The sequence below is a fragment of the Cydia splendana genome, chromosome 7 (genome assembly GCF_910591565.1).
Source record: "Cydia splendana chromosome 7, ilCydSple1.2, whole genome shotgun sequence".
Taxonomy (NCBI): Eukaryota; Metazoa; Arthropoda; class Insecta; order Lepidoptera; family Tortricidae; genus Cydia; species Cydia splendana.
The window spans coordinates 14,767,320-14,792,404 of record NC_085966.1 but is presented as its reverse complement, the minus strand read 5'-3'; the positions used below and the strand labels follow the sequence as shown (position 1 = coordinate 14,792,404).

Here is a 25,085-nt window from a genome sequence, read left to right as displayed (position 1 = left end):
GGTGTTCAAAATATTACCTTTGACACACTCTTAGGGCCAGTTGCACCAACCACATTTGACAGACTGATCAACGTCAGCCGGCGCCCCCGGCGCTTTACTATGAAACTTTTCATACATAAAAATTTAGTGAACTCTAACGATACGAACAGTTTGATGCAACTGACCCTTATTCTCTTAACAATAAAGTCGCGTCAAGATAATTTTGAACAACTGGCCCGCTTAGCAACTTCTGCTGCTATCTGTACAGTTGTGGGCATATATTCTCAATTTTTCTATTTTAAATTGTTTGCACAAATGGATCTATGGATCTAAATTTCGGTTTCAGGTCTCATCACCCGCATCTTAATGTTTCTACGAGACGGCATGTGATCGTTGAAATGCTGTGCACAAGGTCGTTTTTCCATTGATAATGCAAATGAAGAATACTCTTCTTTGTATGGTTGATTGGTAGGCACTTCACTATTGTGAGCTCAGACTAATAACGATGATTGTGAGTAAATAATGGTGACATTGAAAGAATACTCGTTTTACCACTTTTCTAATGGAAATACAAATTGTAAACATCTCATGACATGACCTCGTAGTTCGTACATCTTATAGGTATATACTTGAAGGCTACCCTCTTTTGTTACAATCGGGGTCTTCCACTTTGCCCTTTCGTCCCTCCGAATCCTCCGTTTTAAATAGCTTACCTATTATTTTAAATAAAGCCTTGAGGGTAGTTTGTACACGCAATAGGGCAGATACCTATTATTTCATACTGTAAATCGACATTCGTAATTTTTATTGCCAAGGTATAAGATCTATCAATGGCCAGTTAAAAGTGTTGTTGTTAGTACCGCCATAGGAAATAGTGTATTTTTTTAAATCTCTGACTCAGTGCAATTACGGAAGCCGGGACCGCATACATCTTGAAGTTCACTTGTAGTATCTAGATTAAAATAAAACTATGTAATAAAACGAGTTCTAAAGTCCTTCAATACAACATGTGTTGATAAAGTTCATTGTTATTAGTTCAGTTTGTTAGTGGAAGTCACGGCGCGCCGCCGTTTGCTTGTGTAGTGTGGTTTTATGACAAACAAGATATTTCTACAACAATTCGCAGTGTCGTTCACGTGGGCGCAATGGAAATGATTACAACTCCTTTCAAGTGCGTAAGTTTTTATAATTTTAACTATCGGTGTTAAGTTATTTTTTAGATTTTTTTGTATTACGGTCGTAGCAGAATTTGTTTTTTTTAAAGTTAGAACTGATTAGGAACTTACCATTTTCCCAGGTGCCCATCTCTGTATTTTATCGGAAAATATCTATAATAGTAAAAGGTGTGCATCTGAGACATTATGCCGAACGTTTACATGTACTTATACACAGTTAAGCATGAGTTAAGCTATAAGCTAAGTCCTGATTATTTTTAATAACTTAATAGGTACTCCTACAAAATTCTCATTGATAGCCGGTTTACCTTAAAACTGCGTATTAAGTAAATACTTAGTAATGTCAAAGACATATGTAACTTGTAATGTGAAGATACGGAGCAGGGACGGAAAATAACGCTTAACTTATTTATAGTAGTTCATTGGGTATTTCTGTATCTATAAAACTTATGTCGAATTGTTTATGAGTCTTTTGCGGGTATATCTTACCGAAGACTTAATTACCTGTATCTAGGACCTAGCACCCACCGGAATGGAACGGCTTTTTATAGGTCTTTGGACTGCTAGAGGATTTGATTATAACACAAAATTTTTATTTAGATACTTAGGTACTTAACTATATAGGTAATAGGTACTTGTACCTACTTCCATTCATATTTTGACATTAATGAACTAAGTAAGTATACCTAACTGTAAAAATAAAATTAACTGCCAGTAGAGCTAGCTACAGTACACACAGAACGATCATCATGGTCCCGCCGGTTTATTGCTAAAATAATGCTGCAGCCATTTTGACTGAGAAAGTAGATGGCGCTGTAAGTGGACTGCGATTCATACTATATATTACATACTTACTATCGCATCATGTTCGGGATCATTTAGCGCGATCTACTTCAGGTGTCAAAACTGTGGGTAACTACAACTATGTTGCGATATTGTATTAAGTATATTTATTGTTGTACCTCATTATATTAGTCATTACAACACCAACCATGATTTTATCTACCTATGTATGGAACTGTAGGTAAGAACGGCTGGTATCTAAGTGGGTTAATTCTGTCTTACACGTCACGTCCTTAATAACTGGTTGTAACTCGAGACTAAACGCAAAGATGCGTTGCTTGCATACGATCTGTAAAGAGAAAAGCAAAATCCGTACAATTCGGTGACTCTGGCTGTGTAAGTTGATATTTGACTTGTTTACCACAAAATATAATATAAATATAAGGGGCTGTCCTTAAATTTCGTCATCGATTTTTGACGATTTTAAAATCCCCCCCCCCCCCACCCTTAAATCATCCAAAAATCATGCTTCGAATGTTTCCTCCTACGTCATGCTACCATCATCTGATGTCCAGACCCCCCCCCCCCCGCTAATTTGAAATGACGTAATTTATGAATAGCCCCGGGGTTAGACATTACACCTCTTCTGCAAACAATGACTCTTTACTAAACGTAAGGTCACCAGCGCTATATCTGAATTAATGGCAAGGTGGAGAATAGGTCGTTTTAGTTGTTAGACACTTGTTTATTACTAAGATGAAAGGTCAACCACTATCGGTGACGGTATTCTTGTTTTAAAACTCCTTATAAGTTTATTCTTTTATGCGTCATTTATCGACGGTTAAACACTAGTCATTGTTACGAATTAACAAACAGAGCTATCGCAAATGAAGTAGGTATTCATATAACTCTGCCCATGTACCAGTTTTGAATGGTTCACGGTTAGTTTTACTAGACTTATATCGACCGGGATATGGACAGTGATTACCTTATGTATTGTGCCAATGTGACAAAGAAGGGATGAAGATTGTGTTGATGATCTAAAGGTTGATGATTTTGAAGAGCGGAGGAGGGTAATAGGCCTTGATAATAAACGAGATGCTCTAAAGGCCCGACCACCTACAGGCCCTACAGCCTTCACCTATCACTACGTTGACGGAGTCCTGACACTCCTGACATGCCCTCGGTGTGGACGAGCACTGCAGACGAAGATTGGGTACTGCAGTCACATGAGGGCGCACGAGCGAGCGGACCAGCTCAGTTCCCGCTCCTAGGCATAATATAATGCAGTCGCTGTGGCCGAAATCGGCCGGAAAGAAGAGAGAGAGGTTTTTCAGTTAGAAAAAATATTTAATTTCACAACTACTTCCTTACTGATTGCCCCTATATAAACAGATGGGGCCTCCTATGCTGCCCCCTGTAGTTAAATACACTTAAACACAATCTAGGCCTCTCGTATAGTTACTGATACGATACTTATTTACGATTATGGACTTTGGGTCTAATATCAGATTATGAATTAGTTTTCCGAAAATTGATTTCATCGTTACGCAAAAAATATTTGTATGTCCAAGGCGATAAGGCTTAAGTTTAAACAGCAATCGGAGAGATAGTGGTCCTGATAGGATATCGAAGTAATATTTAAACCTGACAAGTGTTATTGACTGATAAAAATATGAACATTACGCATCCTGTTGCTTGATTTGGCTCAAGTGTCTTGGTGCATATAAAAGTGTGTGAAAATATGGATTTTGGCGAAATTTGGGCACATATTAAAGATGGTTTCTGGTACGTATCTTAACTTGTTTGTATCTGTATATATACTCTGATGTCTCTGCTCGACTTCGAAGAAAGGATTAAGGAGTCTGGGTATGCATAGTTGTACACATGCAGACTATAGCTTGGCTATTGAACTTTAATGATGCATCATAATTTTTGTTGGCGTTAGTATTTACCTTGCGTTGGAGTGGTGAAAAATTTTGTGTTTCACTATGAGGTAAAGTTCGTTTAGCCTTCGTGCCTTGAAACCCTCGCAACGCTCAAGATTCCATTGCTCGAACCACTCGCTACGCTCGTGGTTCAATTTTGGAATCTTTCGCTTGCTCGGGTATCAATATTAGCACGGGCGGTTAAACAACAGCTTTGCCCCCTTGTAAAACAAATAACTATTATTTGTAGATCTTAAATGACTTAGGTTTTAGGGTTAGGTTAGGTTAATACCTTTACATTAGGTACACGTGTGTAGTATATATATTCTTTTCACATCACCTAATCAGAAAATGGATTTTTCTTCACTGCTAGGAGGGATCAAAGTGACACTTTTCTGTTCAACGACATTTCATTGCCAGTATAAAATATTAATATAATTAACTATGAACATCGTATGTACAGCCTGGCAAAAAGAGTAGAAATTAAAAAGTGGCAACACTGTAGTGTCAACACTAAGATTTTTTTATTTTCCTCATAGATGATGTGAAAAACAGTATGTGTCACACGGTATCAAAATTATTTCATCTTGGGCGTTAACACTTTAATCCCTCATTACGCTTCATTCAGGATTCAATGTACGCCCTTGACAGAAATATATCATGATCCCTTGTAACACAAACTACTATTCTTAGATTGGCTCATCTCATCAAACCACATTCCAAGCATCTTTCCCCAACGGCACCTTATAGATCCGCGTAAAGGTTTTGTGTTATGTACAGACTAGCTGTGCCCGCGGCTCCGCCCGCGTGGAATTTGGTCTGTGTCAGTAAGCGGCTAATTTCTAATCCTAATTTCTCTCCCTCTCCCCTGGAGGCGGAACTTGAAGTAAAGTTGACAGATGGATATGCTAGAGGACTGTAGTCCAGATAAAATATTTTACAATTAGGTACCACTAAATAAAACTACACTCCAAAGTCAATAGTTTTTTCGCCCTTATTCAAATTTTACACATGATTTAAACGACAGAGTAGTAGGTGTATATCGGACGATACAGTAAGCCGTAAGGTATACGCGCGCGAGCGAAAGCGAAGCGGCCTGCCTGGCTAGACCGCCACTCACCGTGGTCTTCTTCAGACTCCTGAGGAAGACCACGTGCCCCTTGTAACCTCAATGCGTTGCGAGACTTTCGGGAATGATTCGATTATTTTCGGGAATGCATGGTAATGCGTATAAAATGCAAGTCCCAAATCGTTTGACTCCGCAAACGACCAGTGCCGGATTAAGATATTTTGATGCCCTAAGCATTTCTAGACCATGGTGCCCCATCTCCCTAGGGTCATCAAGATTACATTGATTTTTTTTGGTAAATTGAGTGACGTTCATTGCCGCATTACAGCTAAGAATGGAAATTAATCACATCATTTTATCACGACAATTGACAGTGCTGCAGCAGTAACGTTGCAACAGACTACCTAATGCTGCTGCAGTCGCCACCCGAATGTCACCTTTATCATATCAAAGAACGTTATTGAAAACGCGAGCGAAGCGAGCGCGAAAATTTTTCGATTTAAAAACGCATTTTTATAGACAGTTGTACATTTTTACTTTTAGTATGGAAATCAGTCACATCATTTTATCACGAAAATTTACAGTGCTGCAGCAGTAACGTGGCAACAGAGTAATACTGCTGCGGTCGCCATAGCTTAGAAAGTGATTGAAAACGCGAGCGAAGCGAGCGCGAAAATTTTTCGATATAAAACGCAATTTGATAGACAGTTGTACATTTTCACTTTTAGTATGGAAATCAGTCACATCATTTTATCACGAAAATTGACAGTGCTACAGCAGTAACGTTGCAACAGAGTAATGCTGCTGCAGTCGCCATATCTTAGAAAGTAATAGAAAACGCGAGCGAAGCGAGCGCGAACATTTTTCTATATATTATTAATTTATTAAATCAACATAATTATTTAATTATTTTTGTTGATATCCGTGTCTTCTAAACTAAGAGTTAATTTGGCAAAATCTTTCCTCGGTGGCTTATTCATGTCAGAACGTATTAAATTCAGCGCCATCTGTTAGTTTACCAGGGTACTCAATAGTGGTAGCACATATTTGAAAAAAATTTGCCCCTCCTTCCTAAGTAGCGCCATAAGATTCAGGGGCAAACTTAAGTCAATCGAGTGTTGTGGCTACCCCCCCTTTTAGGGGTTGAATTTTTATAGCCTATAACCTGGCCGGGGATTTTATCGACAGATTAGTAAAGTTTTCATCAAAATCCGTTCAGCCGTTTTCACGTGATGCGCGTTCAAATAAACAGACAAACAGATAAACAGATAAACAGACAAACAGACAAAAATTCTAAAAACTGTTGGAACGTGTTCTGTTATCAATTCTAAGTATCCCCAGCCAACTTTTTTTCAAATATCTTCCATGTACGGACTTTCGACCCTCTTCAGCTTTATTATATGTATAGATACACTTAAGTATCTTTACGGGTTCTTTTCTTCACGAGACTTTCATTCAAATTGACCTAACGTCATGGCGCTAAACCAACGCGATTATAATATTTAGACAAACTCCTAAGTAAATCAAACAATGTAATTTTCATCAAAAATTATAAAATATTCTCAAAATGTAACAAGGAAATACCAAATTTAAATGCAGTTTTAATCACTAGATTGGCATTTTGTAATTTTTATTTGAGTGCATAAACTATCCTTCTTACCACTCCCGATGTTGGGTAAAAATTACAAAATGTCAAGAACTCCAAGAAGCAAGTCATATCCAGGGTAAGTAGTAAGTAGATCTAATTCCCATCCCCAATGTTACAATCGGTATAACGCGCATAATATAGGCCCCGGATCGGACTCCAAAAAGCGACCAATATTTCTTCCTGATGCTGTCTGTCCTTTACTACCGCCTAAAACCCACGATGACCCAGTTCACTGCCCTAGCCATAGACGTATACATTAGGTACATCCAATTATATTTAATTCCAGGAGCCTATCAGACGCCCTAGGCGTACAATGGGCGCCACGAGACCTGCCCATGGCGCGGCGCCTCCAGACCCTCGGCGCCATCGGATGGATCAGCCTGGTGCTATTCGGGGAAGCCTTCGCCATCTACCTGTTCTTCAAGCTGCTGTACTCGCAGTACTGGTGGCTCGCCATCATTTACTCCGTGTGGATGCTGAGGGACATTGACACGCCGGCTAGAGGGGGACGCACGTAAGTATACCCTATCTCGAAAGTTAGAATAGAATAGTTAATCGTTTATTGCGAACCATGGTACATAATAAAGTAGTTAGGTACTTACAATAAAAATTGTGGAACACATGGCGCCCTGGTAGGGCATTGCAAATTAATCTTATATCTAGGTATTAAGTTACTCTTAGGCACCTGCCTAAAGTAAATAAAAGAATGGTCCTCTCCTCCTGGTGTTAGCGATCCCTCGAATGCATCGTTAAGGGTGGAGAATGGTCCGTTTTTTTGGTAAAGTAGTCCCAAATTGCCATATTACTTTCCAAGCAGAGGATAAACTAGGCCTTATTAGGATTTAACTGAAAAGCAGTTTGTAAATATCAAATAAAATAAAAACTTTTACAAAAAAAAAAGAAAACCGACTTCAAAAAGGATAAAATAAAATATAATCCGTTTTTAAGTATATGCGTTACTAACTGATATGTTTGAAGTCGGTGCCAAGCCAAATTTGAAGCATACCATGATTTTAGGGCGATCCGATAACAATGTGGCTATATGTATGTACGTTGGATTGCCTTACACGACAGCAGTGATCATACTTTCTTTAGATACCTAAGAACCCACTGTCAATCCACCTTGGCGCAGTCCGTACCATGTTTGTCGGTACTAGTATAAAACCAATGCGATTGCCGATATGTTTTTTAAAGAGCAATTTTTACTAATTTTCGAACTGTTGGGATTGGGACTGAGTTATTTCCCGCCTCTTATCCAGAGAACTTGATTTCAAAATATAAAACAATTCAAGAACCATACCTACCTACAGGGCTTTAACTTTTTACCTGCATGGCAAATTTCACCAGTTTACATGGCAGTTGTTTAGCTGAAAAGGTGACAAAGAGACAGACAGAATTACTTTCACTATTATAAGACCTATTAGTACAGTTGGATGCTGATAAGCAATAGTGTGTCAACCCACATTAATTTTTCAATAAGATGTCAACTCAAACAATTAACGCTTAAAGTTGACATTTTATTGCAAAATGGATGTGGGATGACTCATTTTTGCTAAACACCATCCAGTTGTAATGTGATTTATAGATATAAAGCTGATTATTTTTGACCGGTATTGTTACTATTTGCCTTAGCACCGACTTCAAACATATCAGTTAGTAACGCATAAACTTAAAAACGGATTATATTTTATTTTATCCTTTTTGAAGTCGGTTTTCTTTTTTTTTGTAAAAGTTTTTATTTTTCCATTTTTAATTGTAAGGCATTGTTAACAGCTTATGAGTGACGCGTGACGCATGAATGAAAATAATAATGATGCGTATCACTAAATTCGTAATCATTCCTGTCACTACAGTGCACAAACACAAAATCCATCCTCCGCCCCGCCACTGACCCAATCCCTCAACCCCCAGATCACTCAACCTCACAGCACATCAACCCCTGATCACGGAACCCCTCGACCCTGAAGCTTGAACCACCAACCCTTCAACCGCCATTTCCCGACTCCTCAGTAGCCTTACCATAAGTCTAACACTGACATATTCGCTAGCGTGTGCGTAACTTACTTTCTATGCGTCTCGCTCGTACTGGCATCCTATTAGTGCGAGCGAGATGTATAGAAAGTAAGTTACGAAGACGTTAGCGAATATGTAGTGTCAAACTCGTGTTAAGGCTACAGTTGTACTTCATCAAATGGGTTAATAACGGGAGGAAATGTTTCAATTACTATAAAAAACAACGATGTCGCCATACTCGTAACTTTAAAAATTGAGGAGTTCCCTCATTTCCTTATGAATTCCGTCACCAGATTATAACCAACAATATTATGGGAACACCTTGGAGGTAACTTCGTTCAAACAAAAAAATAATTACTCAAATCGGACCACGGGTTTCGGAGTAATCTACACTTATAAAATCATCATCATTTATCATCAACAATCATCATCATCAGGTCCACTCCATCAAATTAGTGGTTTTCAAGAGGAAATGCTTGATTTGCTTAAGACAATACCCAAATCACCATACATGTTCCTTTAAAAATTGAGGAGTTCCCTCAATTCTTCACGGATCCCATCATCAGAACAGCACCAGATTAATGTGGGGCGCTCTTGGAGGCAGTTCTCTTCAAACAAAAAAATAATTGCTCAAATCGGACCACGGGTCTCGGAATAATCGCTGAACGTCGTACATTTTAAGAAATCGTCATGATTATCATCAAAACAATCATCATCATCAGGTCCACTTCATCAAATTGGTGGTTTTCGAGAGAAAATGCTCGAGTTGCTTAAGAAAACACCCAAATCACCCTACATGTGCATTTAAAAATTGAGGAGTTCCCTCAATTCCTCATGGATCCCATCATCAGAACAGCGCCAGATTAATGTGGGACTACCTTGGAAGTACCTTCTTTCGAACAAAAAAAGAATTACTCAAATCGGCCCACGGGTCTCGGAGTAATCGATGACCATACATAAAAAAAATAAAAATAAAAAAAACATAGCCACAACCGAATACAGAACCTCCTCCTTCTATGAAATTGAAGTCGGTTAAAAATACGTCACGTTGCACATACTCGTAAGTTCCAAGATTCAATTTGATATGAGCTGGGGTTCTCCCATGTCGGCTTACGGGTTTGGGTTTGATCTGGTTCTGGTTTGGTGGCTGAGCGGTAAACCGCAAAATATGTGTTGTGTTGTGTATTATGTACCTTTAATCTGATGTCTTTCTCTTTCAGGTTTGAGTGGGTAAGAAACTGGGCCTGGTGGCGTTACTACCGCGACTATTTTCCCCTCAAGCTCGTCAAAACGGCGAACCTGGATCCTTCCAGAAACTATCTCCTCGCATGTTTCCCACACGGCGTTGTCTGCACCGGGGCCTTCGGGGCTTTCGCTACAAACGCCATGGACTTCTACAAGATATTCCCTGGAATGAGCTGCAATATGATCACTTTGGGCGGCCATTTTCTAGTACCGTTCTTCAGAGATTTGATTCTTGGGCTGGGCGCTTGCACATCGTCAAGAGAAAGTTTGTTGTATCTGCTGGACAAGAAGAAGCATAAAGGCAACTGTGTGGCATTGATCGTTGGAGGGGCTGCTGAGGCGTTGGACTCCCACCCTGGGGAGTACAGTGTCATCTTGAGCAGGAGGAAAGGATTTATCCGTATCGCGATGGCATCAGGGTAAGAGTGCCTGTTTAATTTGTCTAATTGTGGGCAGTGAGGGAATACCTATGTCAAGCGCGAAAACGCAAGTCATGCTAAGCAGTCAAAGCCTCAGCGGGGATATAAGAGATAGCCAAATTTGTTCGGAATTTCTCATTAGGAATCATGAAGCCGAATTTTAGAATACTACCTACCTATACCATATTGATATCTAGCGAGAGATCGGCTTTGGCACATATTAACTAGATTATCTGTTGTTATAAATTTATAATTTATCATATTCGCTGGAGTTCATTACAATGATTTTATCTAAATGAACGCCCTTTGTATTAACCCTCATTATCAGCAAAGTAGTAAACTTTGCAACTTATTTATAACTCGGTATCTGTTGTTTTTGTTTTGCTAAGCAGTGTTTTGTCAATTCCCGACCCGAGATTTGCGTTAATTGCCTATTGATTTTGTTTGTTTGCTCCACCATTATAACATACTCGTATAGTCGTATCATCGAGAGCGTGGAATTGCATTTGTAGTGGTTGTATGCTGATAGTACAAGAAAATAGAAAATTCAAATATAGAATGCCTGTAAACAAACAATACTACTACATATGCAATTCCACGCTCTCGATGATACGACTATATATTGTTTATTTTATTTGTTATAGTTATAGCTAAGGTTCAGTCAACTTATTCGAAACAAAGCAAAGGTACACGGTAAAACAATTTAATCTGACAAATACCTACAAAGACATTAGACATAGACATAGACATAGACATAGACATAGACATAGACATAGACATAGATATGCTTCGAGCAACACCGGCTTCCGACACATCGGAAGGGAGGGGCCCAAGCGATATCTCACCGTACAAATCTTTCTGCCATTTTTCGCGGGGGGAAAGGTGCACACAGTCGCACTTCTCACACACTTACATACAAAATCCAATCTGTAATGACGACACAAATACATAGAAAATGACACACGTCAAAGACAAATCTTGCAAACCTCGATCTCTTTTTGTGTACGGACGAGTGACAAGTGTCACAACACGTACACTAACACATTTTCGTTGAAGTATGTTATTGTATTCTGAGAGATGAGAAGTCGGATTTGTCGCTCGACCGATCCGCAATTTGTACTGAGCGAGCAAAATCGATAAATCCAACAATTACATGAGACTAAAATATAATAATTGTGTTTGAATGTAATTAAACGTATGATATGTAAAAAAAAATATTACATGTGAAATGTAACACTTTCTTTTTGTAAATTTGATGTCCCCGACCTCTTTTTATAACAAAAAACCGAGCAAACAGGCATTTTTGTGCAGCAGTGTTCACGCGCGCGTCTGGACTCGGTCTAGTGAAAAATCCAAGTGCAACTAGTTTTATTACCCGCGCTAGATTAGATTGACGCGCTAATCTTGTACCTCGGCAGAGGGGAAATAGTGCGAATGCCGCCTCCCTTCCGTGTTGCTCGAAGTTCTTATGTTATGATATGACTTTATTTAGGACGTCACTTTGACATAGTTCTATTGACCGAGGAAATGAATAGGTGGACTATACAGGATGTCCCTAGCCATTGGACAAAGCCGAAATGTCCTTATGACATTAATCCGCTAATAACCTTCTTGCCGTACGTACTGGCCGCTGAGAGTCCGCGGTTCATATTTGATTAGAATATGACTTGGACAGGGATAGGTTTATGCAATACATTGAAGAACCAGTCAAATAATTGACGTATAATAATTTAATGCAATTAAAAAATAACTAGTAAAAAATTTGTTATGAAATGACAGACTAACTCAACATAAGTAAATATTCATTGTTGTATAAATGTATTCCGCTATTATAAGTATTTTTTACAGCTAGGTATATTTTATTATCAATCTGTATGGCAGAGCGAAGTCACGTTCAGGTAAAGTCTGTCCGTTTTTCTAAGATCAAGATTAAGTATAGTAAATGTATGGCGAGCTTGATCTTAGAAATCGGACAGGCTATTCAGCCAGCAAAATTTATGGGTACACGAATCGGATCAAAAATTTTTGAACAGGCGGAGACACAATATAAAGGCTCATCCCCACTTTCAGTTCCAATGGAAATATTTTATATGTATATAGCCGGTCAAGCAAGTTTGTCAGTAGAAAAAGGCGCTAAATTAAAATTTTGTATGGGACCATAACCGTTCGCGCGCTTACATTTTCTAAATTTGGCACTCTTTTCTGCTGACGGAAATGGCTTAAGAGAGTACCTAGTCGTAGCATATAGTCGTGACAGCAGAGGGTGGCTTCATTCAAATGATCAACATATCCAGATAATGTGTGTATTTGATAAACTAATTCATTGAAAGAGTGACAGCAAAAACATATCTACATATAGGAGACCGGGTGTGGTTATCTCACGGGTACAAATCGGTACAGCAGTTTTATTAAGCTGCGTGAACCCTTTTTCTGACAAGTGGAAATCTTCATCTTTGAAATGAATAGAACATATTCTAGATCTTTTGTCAGGCATCCAATCAATTTCATGTCTTTCTAATTGGACAGCTTTTGTCCATAGTTCTCTGCGAATAGGATCTTGAGGGAATCTGTATGGAAAGTAACATAACAAATACTAGAATAACAATACGAAATTTGATAATTAGGTAATTGGAAATAACTAGGTAGTTTTTATACCTTCATCCCATGAAAGAAAAAAGGATGATATAAATATATAAGAAGGAATTTATTACAATGTAGGATACCTAAATCAAACTTAAGTTAATAAAATTGTCTACTTCATTTGGCATAACATCATCCCTATTATCCTCGTAATTTAAAAAGTCGTATGTTATTATGAAAGTCGTATGCAGTTGTGACGTTTTAGCTTAGCACGGTAGTATTGAAAAAATGTCGTCATATTTATTCTAAATTTTACTGAAGCTATCTGTTTACTTACACGTGAAAAGTGATGCCACTGACCTGTGAGTGAGTGATTGGTATGAGCAAAATAACTTCTGTAACAATTCACGACACATGAAAACCTGTTTTACTATAAAAAAAACGTTGTTTTTATAAACCAATTTAGCCATGTGTCACTGACTGTCATCTCGGTCGTACTGGGGGTGCCGATCGAATAGTTTGTAAGTACCGCCTACAATCGAATAGTTTACGTTGGGTCATAATTGAGCGGACAGAATGCTTCCTTGTCTATGACTATCTTAACTGTATACGTATTATTAGGTACCTACGTAATTGAGACACAATCAGAAAGGAAGAGATTCGTTCCTTGTGCTCTCTACTGACCTGTAAGTGGAGATGGAGTTCGTGTACAAACGCAAGAGTTAGAAGCGACGAACGAGCACGTCAGACGGTTTTACCTGATAGGCGGTCTTCACTTCACCATATTGACCTTAATCGATTATTTTTTGTTACCAAGTAATCGATTAACGGACCATCGATATACTTACCTACATGACTTCCTTTTTTTACAGAGCGCCCCTCGTGCCAGTATTCTCATTCGGCGAGCCCGACGTTTTCCGGCCATTGAACAACCCTCAGGACAGCTGGCTGAGATGGTTCCAGGTAAGAAAAATAACCAACCCAAAATCGTGATTAGTCTGTTCAAAGAATTCTGGGCATTTGCTTCATCAGTATTTTTCACACGAAACAAATTAGAACCTAATCTGTGTAAGATCCTTCTATTAAGAAATGATCACAATTGCTTCTTTATAATAATAATATCATCAAGCCAAGTTCAAAAGAAGAGAACTGGCGACGCAGCGGCCGTGTGTTGTTGTAATTTCTGGTATGAATCTGTTGAAATACAAAAGCGAGTAGGGAGAGCGCGTTTTTGTGTTATAAAATCAATTTGGGGTACCTACCATTGGCAGTCAAAAGTTTTAGTAGGTAAATTATAACTCTAAACCCCTTATTTACAGGAAGCGGTACGGCGGTGGACCGGCATCTCGCCCATGTTCCCCGTGGGTCGCGGCGTGTTCCAATATAACTTCGGGGTGGTGCCGCTCCGTGCGCCCGTTACCACTGTCGGTGAGTAACACCCTCGAACTTCCCTCAGGGTTTGAAAATGCGATTGCATGGTGCGCAATGGAGCTGGCTGGCTGAGTTGTAGGTGTAGGTATACGAGGGCTTCGGTCGCGTCTTACGGAGTTTAGCTTCGCAAGTCATATTAGAGCGTTCCATGTTCCTAATTAAAAACATTTGGAGGAGTCGCCATCGTCGGACACGGCGAGGAGGACTATATACACCCTCAGGATAGTTTTAGCCCATTATGTCTTAGCAGCTTAATCATTGGATTACTTTCTTCCAGTCGGCACCCCCATGGAGGTTCAAAAGAACCTGGAACCAACCGACGCTGAAGTGGACGCAGTCCACGCGGAGTTCACACAGAGGCTTGTGGATCTCTTCGAAGCGGAGAAGCACAAGTACTTGAAGAACGCGGAGAATACACATCTGGTTATTACGTAACAGGACTATTCTATAATCCATCCTTAGATTATGCCCGCTGTACTGTACACATTCGTCGAGAGACAGGCGGAGGATGAGTATGGTATACTTCTCGCTTCTCGTCTCGTCTCGACCTTCTCCGATTGGGTGAAGTTTATGAAGAGACTCTCGGCGAGAGGTTCTCGACGAGCGTGTACAGCCGAATAAGAAGGCATACGTTATAGGTACCTACTTGCAAGGTATAGTTTTTAGGTTTCGCCAATATTTTGAAATTGGGTCGATCAACTATTTCGTTTTAATTTAAAACCCGATAAGAGATAATTCATCCAATTAAATTTCGTATAATAATTTGTCCTGTGGCATCTAAGGTCAATAATAGGTACGTACAAAACCCTTTTCTAACGTGTTGGGTACAGAAATCAAATCACATAGCGTAAGGAATAGCTCAATGGTATTAGATACTTTATTCCATATGAATAGACTGATAATTTAAATTAATAATAAGTTCTTTAAAATGGATTATAACAATAGAATTGTCTGGAATATTTTTCGCCCATTGATTTCTACTATTGAAATTATCCAGATTTTGGATAATTAAATTGTTTCAAATATTGATAATATATTTTTGGGCATATCTATTTTAGACTAGCTATGACATCATGCAATATAAAATATAATTATGTTACAAGTGAAATGTAAGGTACAAATATATTTTCGTATGCTGTTACAAAATGTATTGTTTTAGTGATATAAACCTCGAACGGCTTTCCATCTGTTCGTCCGCTATAGTCGATACTCTGCACAAAACAGTATTAAATCTCTTGCACACTACTTACCCAAATACGGCACATAAAGTTCAAAGGCAAAAATGAAACAAAAGTCCATGTTTTACTATTTTTATTTATATTATGTACATTTTATATACAATTTTATCATCGAACGCGCGCGCCTTTTCCCGCGCAGACTCTTTTGAGCATATAACATATCGTAACTGCTTAATGCTTCCCTTATCGTTCCTTTATGACGGTATCATTATAATTATACATATAATAGCGGGAATGATACAGAGAATATCGGGCATGCTACTACTATACTTTAAAACTTAATTATACTAGGCTGAATGGATTACGAGTATAGCTGGATCATCGATATAAAAAGGTTACCAAATAGGTACACGAAGCAAAGAATGGAGCAGTAGGAAATACTAAGGTGTCTAATATTACACAAAATCAAAATTGTCGTGATGTAAATTATAGATACAATACAAATAGAGGATTACTTAGAATATCCATAACTTACTTTAAGTATTGTAGTATCATGCTGATGGCAAGATCCCGCCTATTAGGCAGTCACTAGAACGGAGCTCCAAAGCAATGTCACGAAAAATCAAAATAAAAAATAAAATAGCCGCCAAAGTACCTAACAAATAAAGTTGACGACATTTAAATTAGTGACATTGCCAAAGAACTCGAAATCACTCAAACGAAAACTTAACAAAGACTCAACGGAAATAAGAACGTTGTAGATAATACAGGATCAATACAATCGACCGAAACAGAAACATTGGAAAATGGTTCATCGCACACTAAGATCCATACAGGTAATACTACCAAGAAGATTACGAACAGTCTTAAGGAAGATAACAGCAACATTTTCAAAATGCTAGAAATAAAAACTTAAGTATACGAATATTCTCATAATTGGTAAAATGATGAAAAAGATTTCCAAACCAAAGTACTCTTAGAAAACTTAGCCTATTGTCAATCCAGTAATATTGCTTTGTCGAAGCTAGTTCTATTAATTCGTAATATCTTCTAAAATGTCTATCAAAGAAAATGTTTGATCCCAAGAACTTATAAATTGTCTAATCTTATTTGATCCATTGTCAACAAACACTTGATGGAAGATAGCTGAATGTTAATGGATCATATGTCAAAGTCATGGTAAGAAATCCAAGCCTGAAGGCGGATAAGTCACAATCAAAATAGAAATGTAGGGTTGCCTCACGCCTGCTTTGGATGCGGTGCCGGCGCAGGCGGCGCGGGCTTGAAGCACTGCAGCAGGAACGCAGTGTACATCACGAACGCTATTGACAGCGCTATCAGAGCATACATGAATATGTTTAGCTCCGGCTGTCTAAATCGATTCTTTCGAAGCCAGTCCAGTACTTCCTCTTCGTTCATTGTGTCACCTTTAAATATGTAAATATTTTTTTAAATGTTGATCACTCGTATAAATAATGCACACATACTTAAAAAAAATCTTACCTCTGTATATGCTTGGGAATCTCTTTCTAAAGTACACGATAGCTGGTAATTTAGTGACTCCCCATTTTCTTGCATATCGCGGGTCTTCCATTTTTACAAAAGTTATATCCAAGTTATCCGTTTCGCTGTCAATATTCTCCAATTTGTCTAATACAGCACGACTTTCTTGTGATTTTTCGTCTGCAACCAAAAATAATAATATTTCTGTTAATATTTATTATATGGCGATTATATAAATTCAATTGATTCATGAATATAATACCACATAATACTTACAGAAATAAACAGCTAAAAATTCGTTTTCCTCCAGCAATTTATCCAACATTTTGCGGTTAACCTCCTCAATTTCATTTTTAATTTCAAAAACGTCTTGAGAAGTTAGCCAACTAAGAACCTTATCAACTTGATGGAGGTCCCCATCATAGAGCATGGGTACTTGTTTGCGGAAATACACTAGAGATGGTATATTAATGACGTTGTACTGCGCGGCCGCTTCTGGACTGGCTATTTTTACAAAGTCGATACCAAATTGATCTACTTCACCGTCTATTTGTTCTAGTGATTCGAGTATATCTTCACATTCTGGACAGTCTTCATCATCATCTGTAATTAAAAATAAGTTTTTGGCAAAAATTTCATTTTAGGTAGGTACAAGTTTTTATCGCTGACTGTACTTTTCTTTCCACAGGCAACTAGTAACAATTCTAAAAACCCCAAACACAAATTAGGTTGCGTTATTTTATCACAGAGTTTTAATGGCCACCTCCAGTGTCCATCATCAGATCATCTCCATGCCATCATAATATTGCATTGTCATCGGATTTACATATGTATGCATGCAAAATTTTAGCTCAATCGGAAATTGGGAAGTGGGTCAAATTTAACTTGCACGATTTGACCCACACAGACATAGTTAGGTATGCATTTGGATTTCATTAGGTTTGATTTTGTTTGATATTTTCCTTTGGTCCGTTTTCATAACTATGGTTTTCGTAACTGGCTGCCAAAGAAGATTAATTTTTCCTATTTCATAATTAATTATCAAACAAGAATTTACTTTCTGGTTTCGTAATCGAGTTTCGTAACTGGTTATGAAATAAGATTTTTTTTTCTGTTTTCGCCTGGATTGGCTACGAAATATGAATTATTTTTCGCTGCTTCGTAATTAGTTATCAAACAAGAATTTATTACTCTTTTAGTAATCGAGTTTCGTTATTAACTTCGATATATTTTTTGGAAGTTAAGTTCCCCTTTTGTTGCCAATTTACCCTGTGAGTGACTGACTGGGTAAATTGACTACAAAAGAGAAGAGAGCAACATCCAGGCTCTTTCTGTACCAATTTTGATTAAAAAAAAACTTAGATACAATAAAAGTACCTACCTACATAGATATCCCTACAGTAAATTAGAGAAAATAAAAATACGAATATTGTAAATCATCTACTTTAATTTTCTAGATTTGTATAGATACAAAAGCTTGTTAAAACAGAGTACCCTTAGTAACAGCAAAATAAAAGAAAAATATGACCTAACTTCCTTTAACAAAAAATATAATTTTCACTTCGTAATAATTCTTCTTAGTCTAATCTAATACATAAATGGAGCAATAATCTCAACGCAGAGCCCGGTAGTTATTTTGTGTCGTTTTACACGAAAATGTCCAATTATGAAAAAAGAAAAAGTAATAAGTTTTGATAATTAATTACGAACGAAGAAAAAATACTCGATTACGAAAGCAGAAAGTGAATTCTTGTTTGATAATTAATTATGAAACAGGAAAAATAAATCTTCTTTGGCAGCCAGTTACGAAAACCATAGTTATGAAAACGGACCAAAGGGATATTTTACAGTTAGGTAGTATTTTCCACGCGTTGGTGTGGTGAAAAATTTTGTGTTTCACTCGGTGGCAAAATTTGTTTAACCCTCGCAATCCTCAAGACTCTACTTTTCGAACCAATTTTGGAATCTTTCCCATGTTCGGGTATCAATATTAGCACGAGCGGTTAAACAACAACTTTGCCCCCTTGTAAAACAAATACATAGCTATTTACTTAACCTTTTTTAATTATTTAGGAACTAAGCAAATTAAATTAAAATTACTTACAGAAGAAGACGACAAGTAAATGTGATTCGACTAAGAGCCTCTCTAGCATTCTCTCGTTTACGGATTCAATTTCATCTGCAAGCTCCCGATTTTCATCGTCAATAAGCCATTCAAGAATTGATTCTTCATTTTGCAGATCACCTTCAAAAAGCAGTGGATTGCCGTTCCTAAAATTAGATTTGTTGATTTAGTTTGTGATATTTCAGATTTACACGATCATAGAGTTCTATATTTTTGTTTAAGTACCTGAAGTAAACCATCGCCGGGAAGGTCTTGATAGAATATCGTTTGGCTAATTGTGGATCTTGTATTTTAACCATATGAATACCGTAAACGTCGCATTCGTCGTCTATCTGCTCTAGCCCTTCAAGAATAGCGTCGCAAATATGACAGTTCAATTTGTCTGGAAGAGAAATTTGTAAAAGATAATTTGTGTCGTTGGCATCAGGTATCTCTAAGTCGTGACATTTGAAAACAAAGTTACTTACAAAAGTATACTGCCAAGTACTGTGTTTCTTCAACCATATTTTCTAGCATCACTCTCGTTATCAATTCAATGCGGTCTTCAGTTTTCTGTGTAATCAACCATTGCAGCACTTCTTCCTCCTCCGCCAGAGAACCTTCGTACACATTCGGAACATTGTTTTCAAAATACACCAACACTGGGAAGTCAGTAACTCCATACGACTCCGCTATCGCGTAATCTTGTGTCTTCACGAACTTTATTTTATGTCGGTCACAATCGTCATCTATGTTCTCCAGTTCTTCCAAAATGCCAGCGCATTGCTCGCAGTCAAGCGAATCTGAAACGGGCATATTTATTAGCAATTAAATTGTTACGACAGGTTGTCAGTTATTAGCAATTGGATGGGGATATGTGCTGTATCTCTGAGTTTGCACATAATTTATTAAAACTACGATAGGATTCATAGGATATGACTAGCTAGTACAAAGATGGCGAAACAATGTACAAAATTTATTTTCTGTCCATTATCTAGTCTGTCCACTATACTATTTTCTTTTACATGGCACGTTGATCAAATATAAGAATCATAATAAGAAGATAAGATTCACCATCCCTGGTCTAGTAACTAGATCTAGAAAACTCATCGAACTCTACCTACGAAGAGGTTACTATCAACTGAAATAATTACAATGCAACAGTGTAAAAAATTACGCATGCACGTGCAGTGAAATTCTTCATAATCTTTTAAGATGCGACTAAATACAGGACAGAAAAGGTTTGGTGGTAAAATCGTGATTTTTTTAAATCAAAGGGTTGGTCAGGGGAAGGAGTACCCTCTTCTGGCGCCTCTTCGTCTTCAGGATCCCTTTCTTTGTCTTTCTTTTTCTGCGCTTTTCGCATTGCCTTTGAATTGCATAATTCACATAACGTTTTGTTCCCTAATAACAATTGTAACGGTTATTTATTTATTTATATTAGATACTATATGCTATTGATTCTGTACCTGTAACAATGTATTTCTCCTCCCTGTGTGGGTTAATATTTAAGATTAAATTTACATAAACTAGTATTTTTAATGTAGCGTTGTGTGTATTAGTCCGAGGTATTAGTTGTGTATTGTACAGTATTAATAGTATGATACAAGATCAAAGTCGACACTTACAGAAGTACACGGCAAGGGATCCTTCCTCTTCTATCAATTTGAGTAAATCTTTACCCTCGAGAGCTTCAATTACATCACCTGATGGATTCTTTTGGGTCAACAACCAGTTTAATAACTGATGTTCATCGTAAAGATCACCTGCAATATTTAATATCATACTTTAATAAATCCGACAATAAATCGATTTTATTTAATTCATGTTTATCAGTGAATTAATTACGAGTATTTACCAGCGTAAATGACAGGGTCTTTAGATCCCATTTTGAAGAACAGCACAGCAGGTAAAGCGAAAACTCCAAATTCCTTAGCCATCTGCTTGTCGTCAATCTTGACAAAGTTGATACCGGCGCCGTCAGCGTCGTCGTCAATGTGCTCTATCTCCAGCAGCACTCTGGGACACTGTTTGCAGTCATTACTGTCTAAAACATGTCATATGTGCAATACCATTGAAATTATAATGAACCGTCTATTTAATATTCACCACTTCAAAATGATAACTCACAAAAGAATACTGCTACATAATCGGATGTCTGTCGTATCTTCTGAAACATTTTACGATTAACTTTTTCTATGTGATCAGTAAGTTCCATGTTTTCCGGATTGGTCAACCAGTCCAAAATCTCTTCCTCGTCATCCATGTCTCCGTCGTAATTGATGTATTTGCCCTTCCTGAAATAGGTGATGCCGGGCGGATTGCGGAAACCGTATTTCTTGGCCATCAAACGATCGCTGCATTTTACTACTTTGATGCCGTATTCAGATGCTTCGTCATCGATTAGTTCCACGTACCTTAGGATACGCGGGCTCTCTGGATCGTCTTCTTTATCTAAAAGTATAAATATGTCAAGCAAAGACTTCGCTTTAAAAAAAAATAATGATGCTGTAAGACTGGTAGATAGGTACTTACAGAAAACAACTGCTAAGAATTCTTTTGTGTCAATATATTTGAACAATTTTTCTCTTTCAATATGTTCAATACTTTCATCTTCCTTTTGTTTGACCATCCATTCCAGCACTTCTGATTCATCCAGTAAGTTACCTAAAATATTTCCATCGTTACTAATTTGCTGAAAAGGCTGTGTAAATTAACAAATGAATTAAGGAACCCACATCCATTTTAATTATATTTAAAAAAACTCACCCGTTTACATCCAATAAACGTCATGCTCGGAATAAACTACAGCAATACCATGCTGACATCATTCGTAAATTAATGAATAATGATAAGATTAAGTATAATAGAAATAAGTATTTATTATAACAAAAAAATATTGATCCAGCGCCGACTAAACAATAAATAACAGCCATGCGAATTTACGGTCAAACAATACAACTTACATATCGCCATATATTGTCACTCAATGCCAGCACCGATCATATAAATAATGGGTTAAAAAGGAGACTTAAATTAAATAACAAGAATTCTACGTCACCGGCATTGCATTGGTGTTGAATCGAGAACAAATTATTTTATAAGTTTTGTAGAAAATAAATTCTATGTTTATATTCTAGAAAGTACGTAAAATAGTTTATTAAATCTTTTACAAAATAATGAGATTCCATGAAGACTAGAAAACTATATGAACATGAAATCCTTACAACAATAAGTCTTTCAGATGACTCGGCAAAATACAATAAGAAATGCCTTCGTGTTGTTGTTTTCTCTCACTTTAATTTAAAAATATTGGAATCAATTTACAATAATAATAACGATTTATACATCTGTTCATAGTCACAAAACGTCCCAATATTTGGTCTTCACATGTTCAATTATATCGTAAAAAAAGTTTTTTTTAAAGATGACAAGAATGGTCCGTATTCACATTTGGTAGAGTTAGTGCTCATTTGTATATTGTTTGCTGATGTAAATACAGTCCATTTGCGTTCAGTTAAATACAACATTCAACCCTGTTATGTGCTTGCAGGAATCAAGGGACACGAGGTTACAGAAAGCTAGCGTGTTAATATGCAACAACCGATGCAACGTTAGGCTGGACTCAGAATTAGAGGTGAAACCGTATTGCAAGGACTAAACGTAACATTCGTGTCCTCTTGATGCCCGTGCACTTGCGGCAGTATCAGATGATAAATACTGCTACAAGCTATATTCTAACATGTAATTTTACCACCACCAAGTAGTTTCAGACCCTTGTGAACCTTTTTTTCCTTTTCCCTTTTCCGGCTTGGCGAGTGCTTTCGATCCCTTGGCGGACTTTTCTTGCTGCTTGGGGCTTCTCTTCTCGAGTTTCTTGGCCGGAACCTTGGTCGGGGTGGCTTTGGCTACTTTGGTCGGACTTTGAACTTTAGTGGGACAGCACTGGTAGGGTTCGTAAGTCATTTTTGGGGCGGCCGGTTTCGCCCCCAATCCAATGTAGAAACAGCGATCGCCTGCAGTCAGTAAAAATCTCGTTTATAACCCGTAGAAACCTTAATTAGAATAGTTAACTGCGAGTTAATGCGCGTATATTTTGTTATGCGCTGTCTAGAAAAGATGATATGTTAGTAAAGGTATAAGAGTTCAGAAAACATTTATTGGTAAGCGCGAATGACTGCAGGCGACAGCTGGAATGCTATGCTAGGACCCATGCGAGTTCCATAACTCGACCATGCAGATGTGTGTGGGGTACGTCCGTGCCTCCGTGCAGGGTCTCAGGGCCAACCTTCATTTACCTGTAAACATTCGTTTTATTCTACCGAAAAAACTATCGTCTTCATTGTCATCGTCGTCATCATCATCGTCATCGTCGTCGTCGTCATCCTCGTCATCATCATCATCTTCGTCATCCTCGTCGTCATCATCATCATCATCATCATCGTCGTCGTCATCGTCATCATCGTCGTCGTTATCATCGTCATCGTCGCCATTGTCATCGTCATCATCGTCGTCATGGTTTCGTAAATTCTTTCTTTTATTCTGAATTCCTTTTTTTTGCCCCAAATAATTGTTACGTTTCTTTTTAGATTTTACACTGTCATCGTCACTGTCGTCATCATCGTCATCGTCGTCGTCATTTTTTTGGCGTTTTTTTTTGCTCCCTAAATTACTACCGCCTTTATTTCTTTTGAAGGTTGGTTCATCATCATCGTCGTCGTCATCATCATCGTCATCATCATCATCATCATCGTCGTCGTCGTCGTCGTCGTCGTCGTCGTCGTCGTCGTCGTCATCATCATCATCGTCACCATCGTCATTGTCATCACCATCGTCGTCATCGTCGTCATCATTATGTTTACTTTTCACGGAGTTTTTTTTTACTTGTATTTTTTTTGAACCAGCACCTATATTATTTTTTTGAAATTTATTTGAAATTGATTTATAGCTTCTTCTATTAAGCTCGTCATCATCGTCTTTGTCTATGTCGTCTTCATCATCGTCGTCATCGTTGTCATCGTCGTCATCGTCATTGTCATCATCTTCGTCATCATCGTCATTGTCATCATTATCATCGGCATCATTGTCGTCGTCGTCGTTATCGTCGTCTTTCTTACTATGTTTGTTACCAGGAATACGGATTCTTAATTTACCGACAGTCTTCCATGTAGCTTCTTTATTTTTTCTTAATTTTAGTAATTCTTTTAATTTAGACCCTTTCACTTCGTTGTCCTTGTCGTCATCGTCGTCATTGTTGTCATCATCATTGTCGTCATCATCATCATCGTCATCGTCATTATCATCATCATCGTCGTCATCATCATCGTCGTCATCGTCATCGTCGTCATCATCATTATCGTCATCATCGTCGTCGTCATTGTCATCGTCGTCATTATCGTCATCGTCATCTATTTTCGGTTTTACTTTCCCATCTTCCTTCCTTTTTGGATCACCGGGGAATCTAACTTTCAATGTTCCCATAGTCTTCCATTCTGTTGGTTTTACCCTTTTCGGTGTATTTTTCTTATCCACGTCTGCATTTCCGCCAAACCCCGAGGCTTTACTACCATCTGCATTGGCCTTCGATTTAGTATTAGCTTTATTTTTATGTCGGTTGCTATCTTCACCTGCAGGCATTAGTAACTGTCATGCAAAATGACATAGCTCAAACATCCAGCATTTTTAGCGTAAAGAAATAACAATTTTATATTTATAAGTCTCTCTTTAAGAATGATGTCATGCACGTAATATTGAATAAGTAATATATAGTTTCTAAGTCAAAGTTCGTTTATCCTTAATTAAAAATCTAGAAATGGATGTGGATTCTTACTTTTTTGATCTATAAGCCACTGGAGGACCTTTTTTTCTTTCTTTAAGTCACCTATAAACAGGATAAGGAGTTAGGAGTTAAGCATATTATTATGTATATAAAAACTCTTCCCGAAATCCATTCATTAGGAATTTTAGTAAAGTTTTTCATTGAGGAAATTTGGCATTATGCATTTACAATGCTTTGATTTATTTCGGTTT

General features: G+C 37.7%; 2 protein-coding genes across 11 annotated transcripts in view; one reads left to right on the top strand and one right to left on the bottom strand.

The window, feature by feature from the left end:
- Window positions 1-998: 998 nt before the first annotated feature.
- On the top strand, window positions 999-15,416 carry LOC134792230 (2-acylglycerol O-acyltransferase 2-A-like). Of its 3 annotated transcripts, none has more exons than XM_063763493.1 (6): window positions 999-1,150; window positions 6,869-7,096; window positions 9,816-10,259; window positions 13,712-13,802; window positions 14,159-14,267; window positions 14,548-15,416. In XM_063763493.1, exons 1-6 carry the CDS (start codon window positions 1,125-1,127, stop codon window positions 14,703-14,705), a joined length of 1,056 nt encoding a protein of 351 aa, XP_063619563.1. In that variant the 5' UTR covers window positions 999-1,124; the 3' UTR covers window positions 14,706-15,416. The 3 variants fall into 3 exon arrangements, with proteins under 3 accessions (XP_063619563.1, XP_063619561.1, XP_063619560.1); XM_063763491.1 differs by lacking the exon at window positions 999-1,150 and adding an exon at window positions 3,667-3,725; XM_063763490.1 differs by lacking the exon at window positions 999-1,150 and adding an exon at window positions 6,441-6,658.
- Window positions 15,417-15,566: 150 nt separating this feature from the next.
- Window positions 15,567-25,085, bottom strand: part of LOC134792226 (uncharacterized) — a 38,902-nt gene continuing 29,383 nt past the window's right edge. For 3 of the 8 annotated variants that reach the window (XM_063763480.1, XM_063763478.1, XM_063763482.1), the window contains 14 exons: window positions 24,886-24,936; window positions 23,354-24,682; window positions 22,841-23,071; window positions 21,591-21,722; window positions 21,186-21,509; window positions 20,914-21,102; window positions 20,684-20,821; window positions 20,355-20,459; window positions 19,544-19,858; window positions 19,302-19,458; window positions 19,056-19,222; window positions 17,228-17,554; window positions 16,952-17,131; window positions 15,567-16,875 (listed from right to left, as the gene is read on the bottom strand). In XM_063763480.1, the coding sequence (XP_063619550.1) occupies window positions 16,688-16,875; window positions 16,952-17,131; window positions 17,228-17,554; window positions 19,056-19,222; window positions 19,302-19,458; window positions 19,544-19,858; window positions 20,355-20,459; window positions 20,684-20,821; window positions 20,914-21,102; window positions 21,186-21,509; window positions 21,591-21,722; window positions 22,841-23,071; window positions 23,354-24,682; window positions 24,886-24,936 (3,833 nt within the window). In that variant the 3' untranslated portion in view covers window positions 15,567-16,687. Of the gene's footprint in view, window positions 16,876-16,951; window positions 17,132-17,227; window positions 17,555-19,055; window positions 19,223-19,301; window positions 19,459-19,543; window positions 19,859-20,354; window positions 20,460-20,683; window positions 20,822-20,913; window positions 21,103-21,185; window positions 21,510-21,590; window positions 21,723-22,840; window positions 23,072-23,353; window positions 24,683-24,885; window positions 24,937-25,085 lie in introns of those variants that run through there. The other 5 variants (XM_063763479.1, XM_063763481.1, XM_063763483.1 and 2 more) reach the window with 5 other exon arrangements.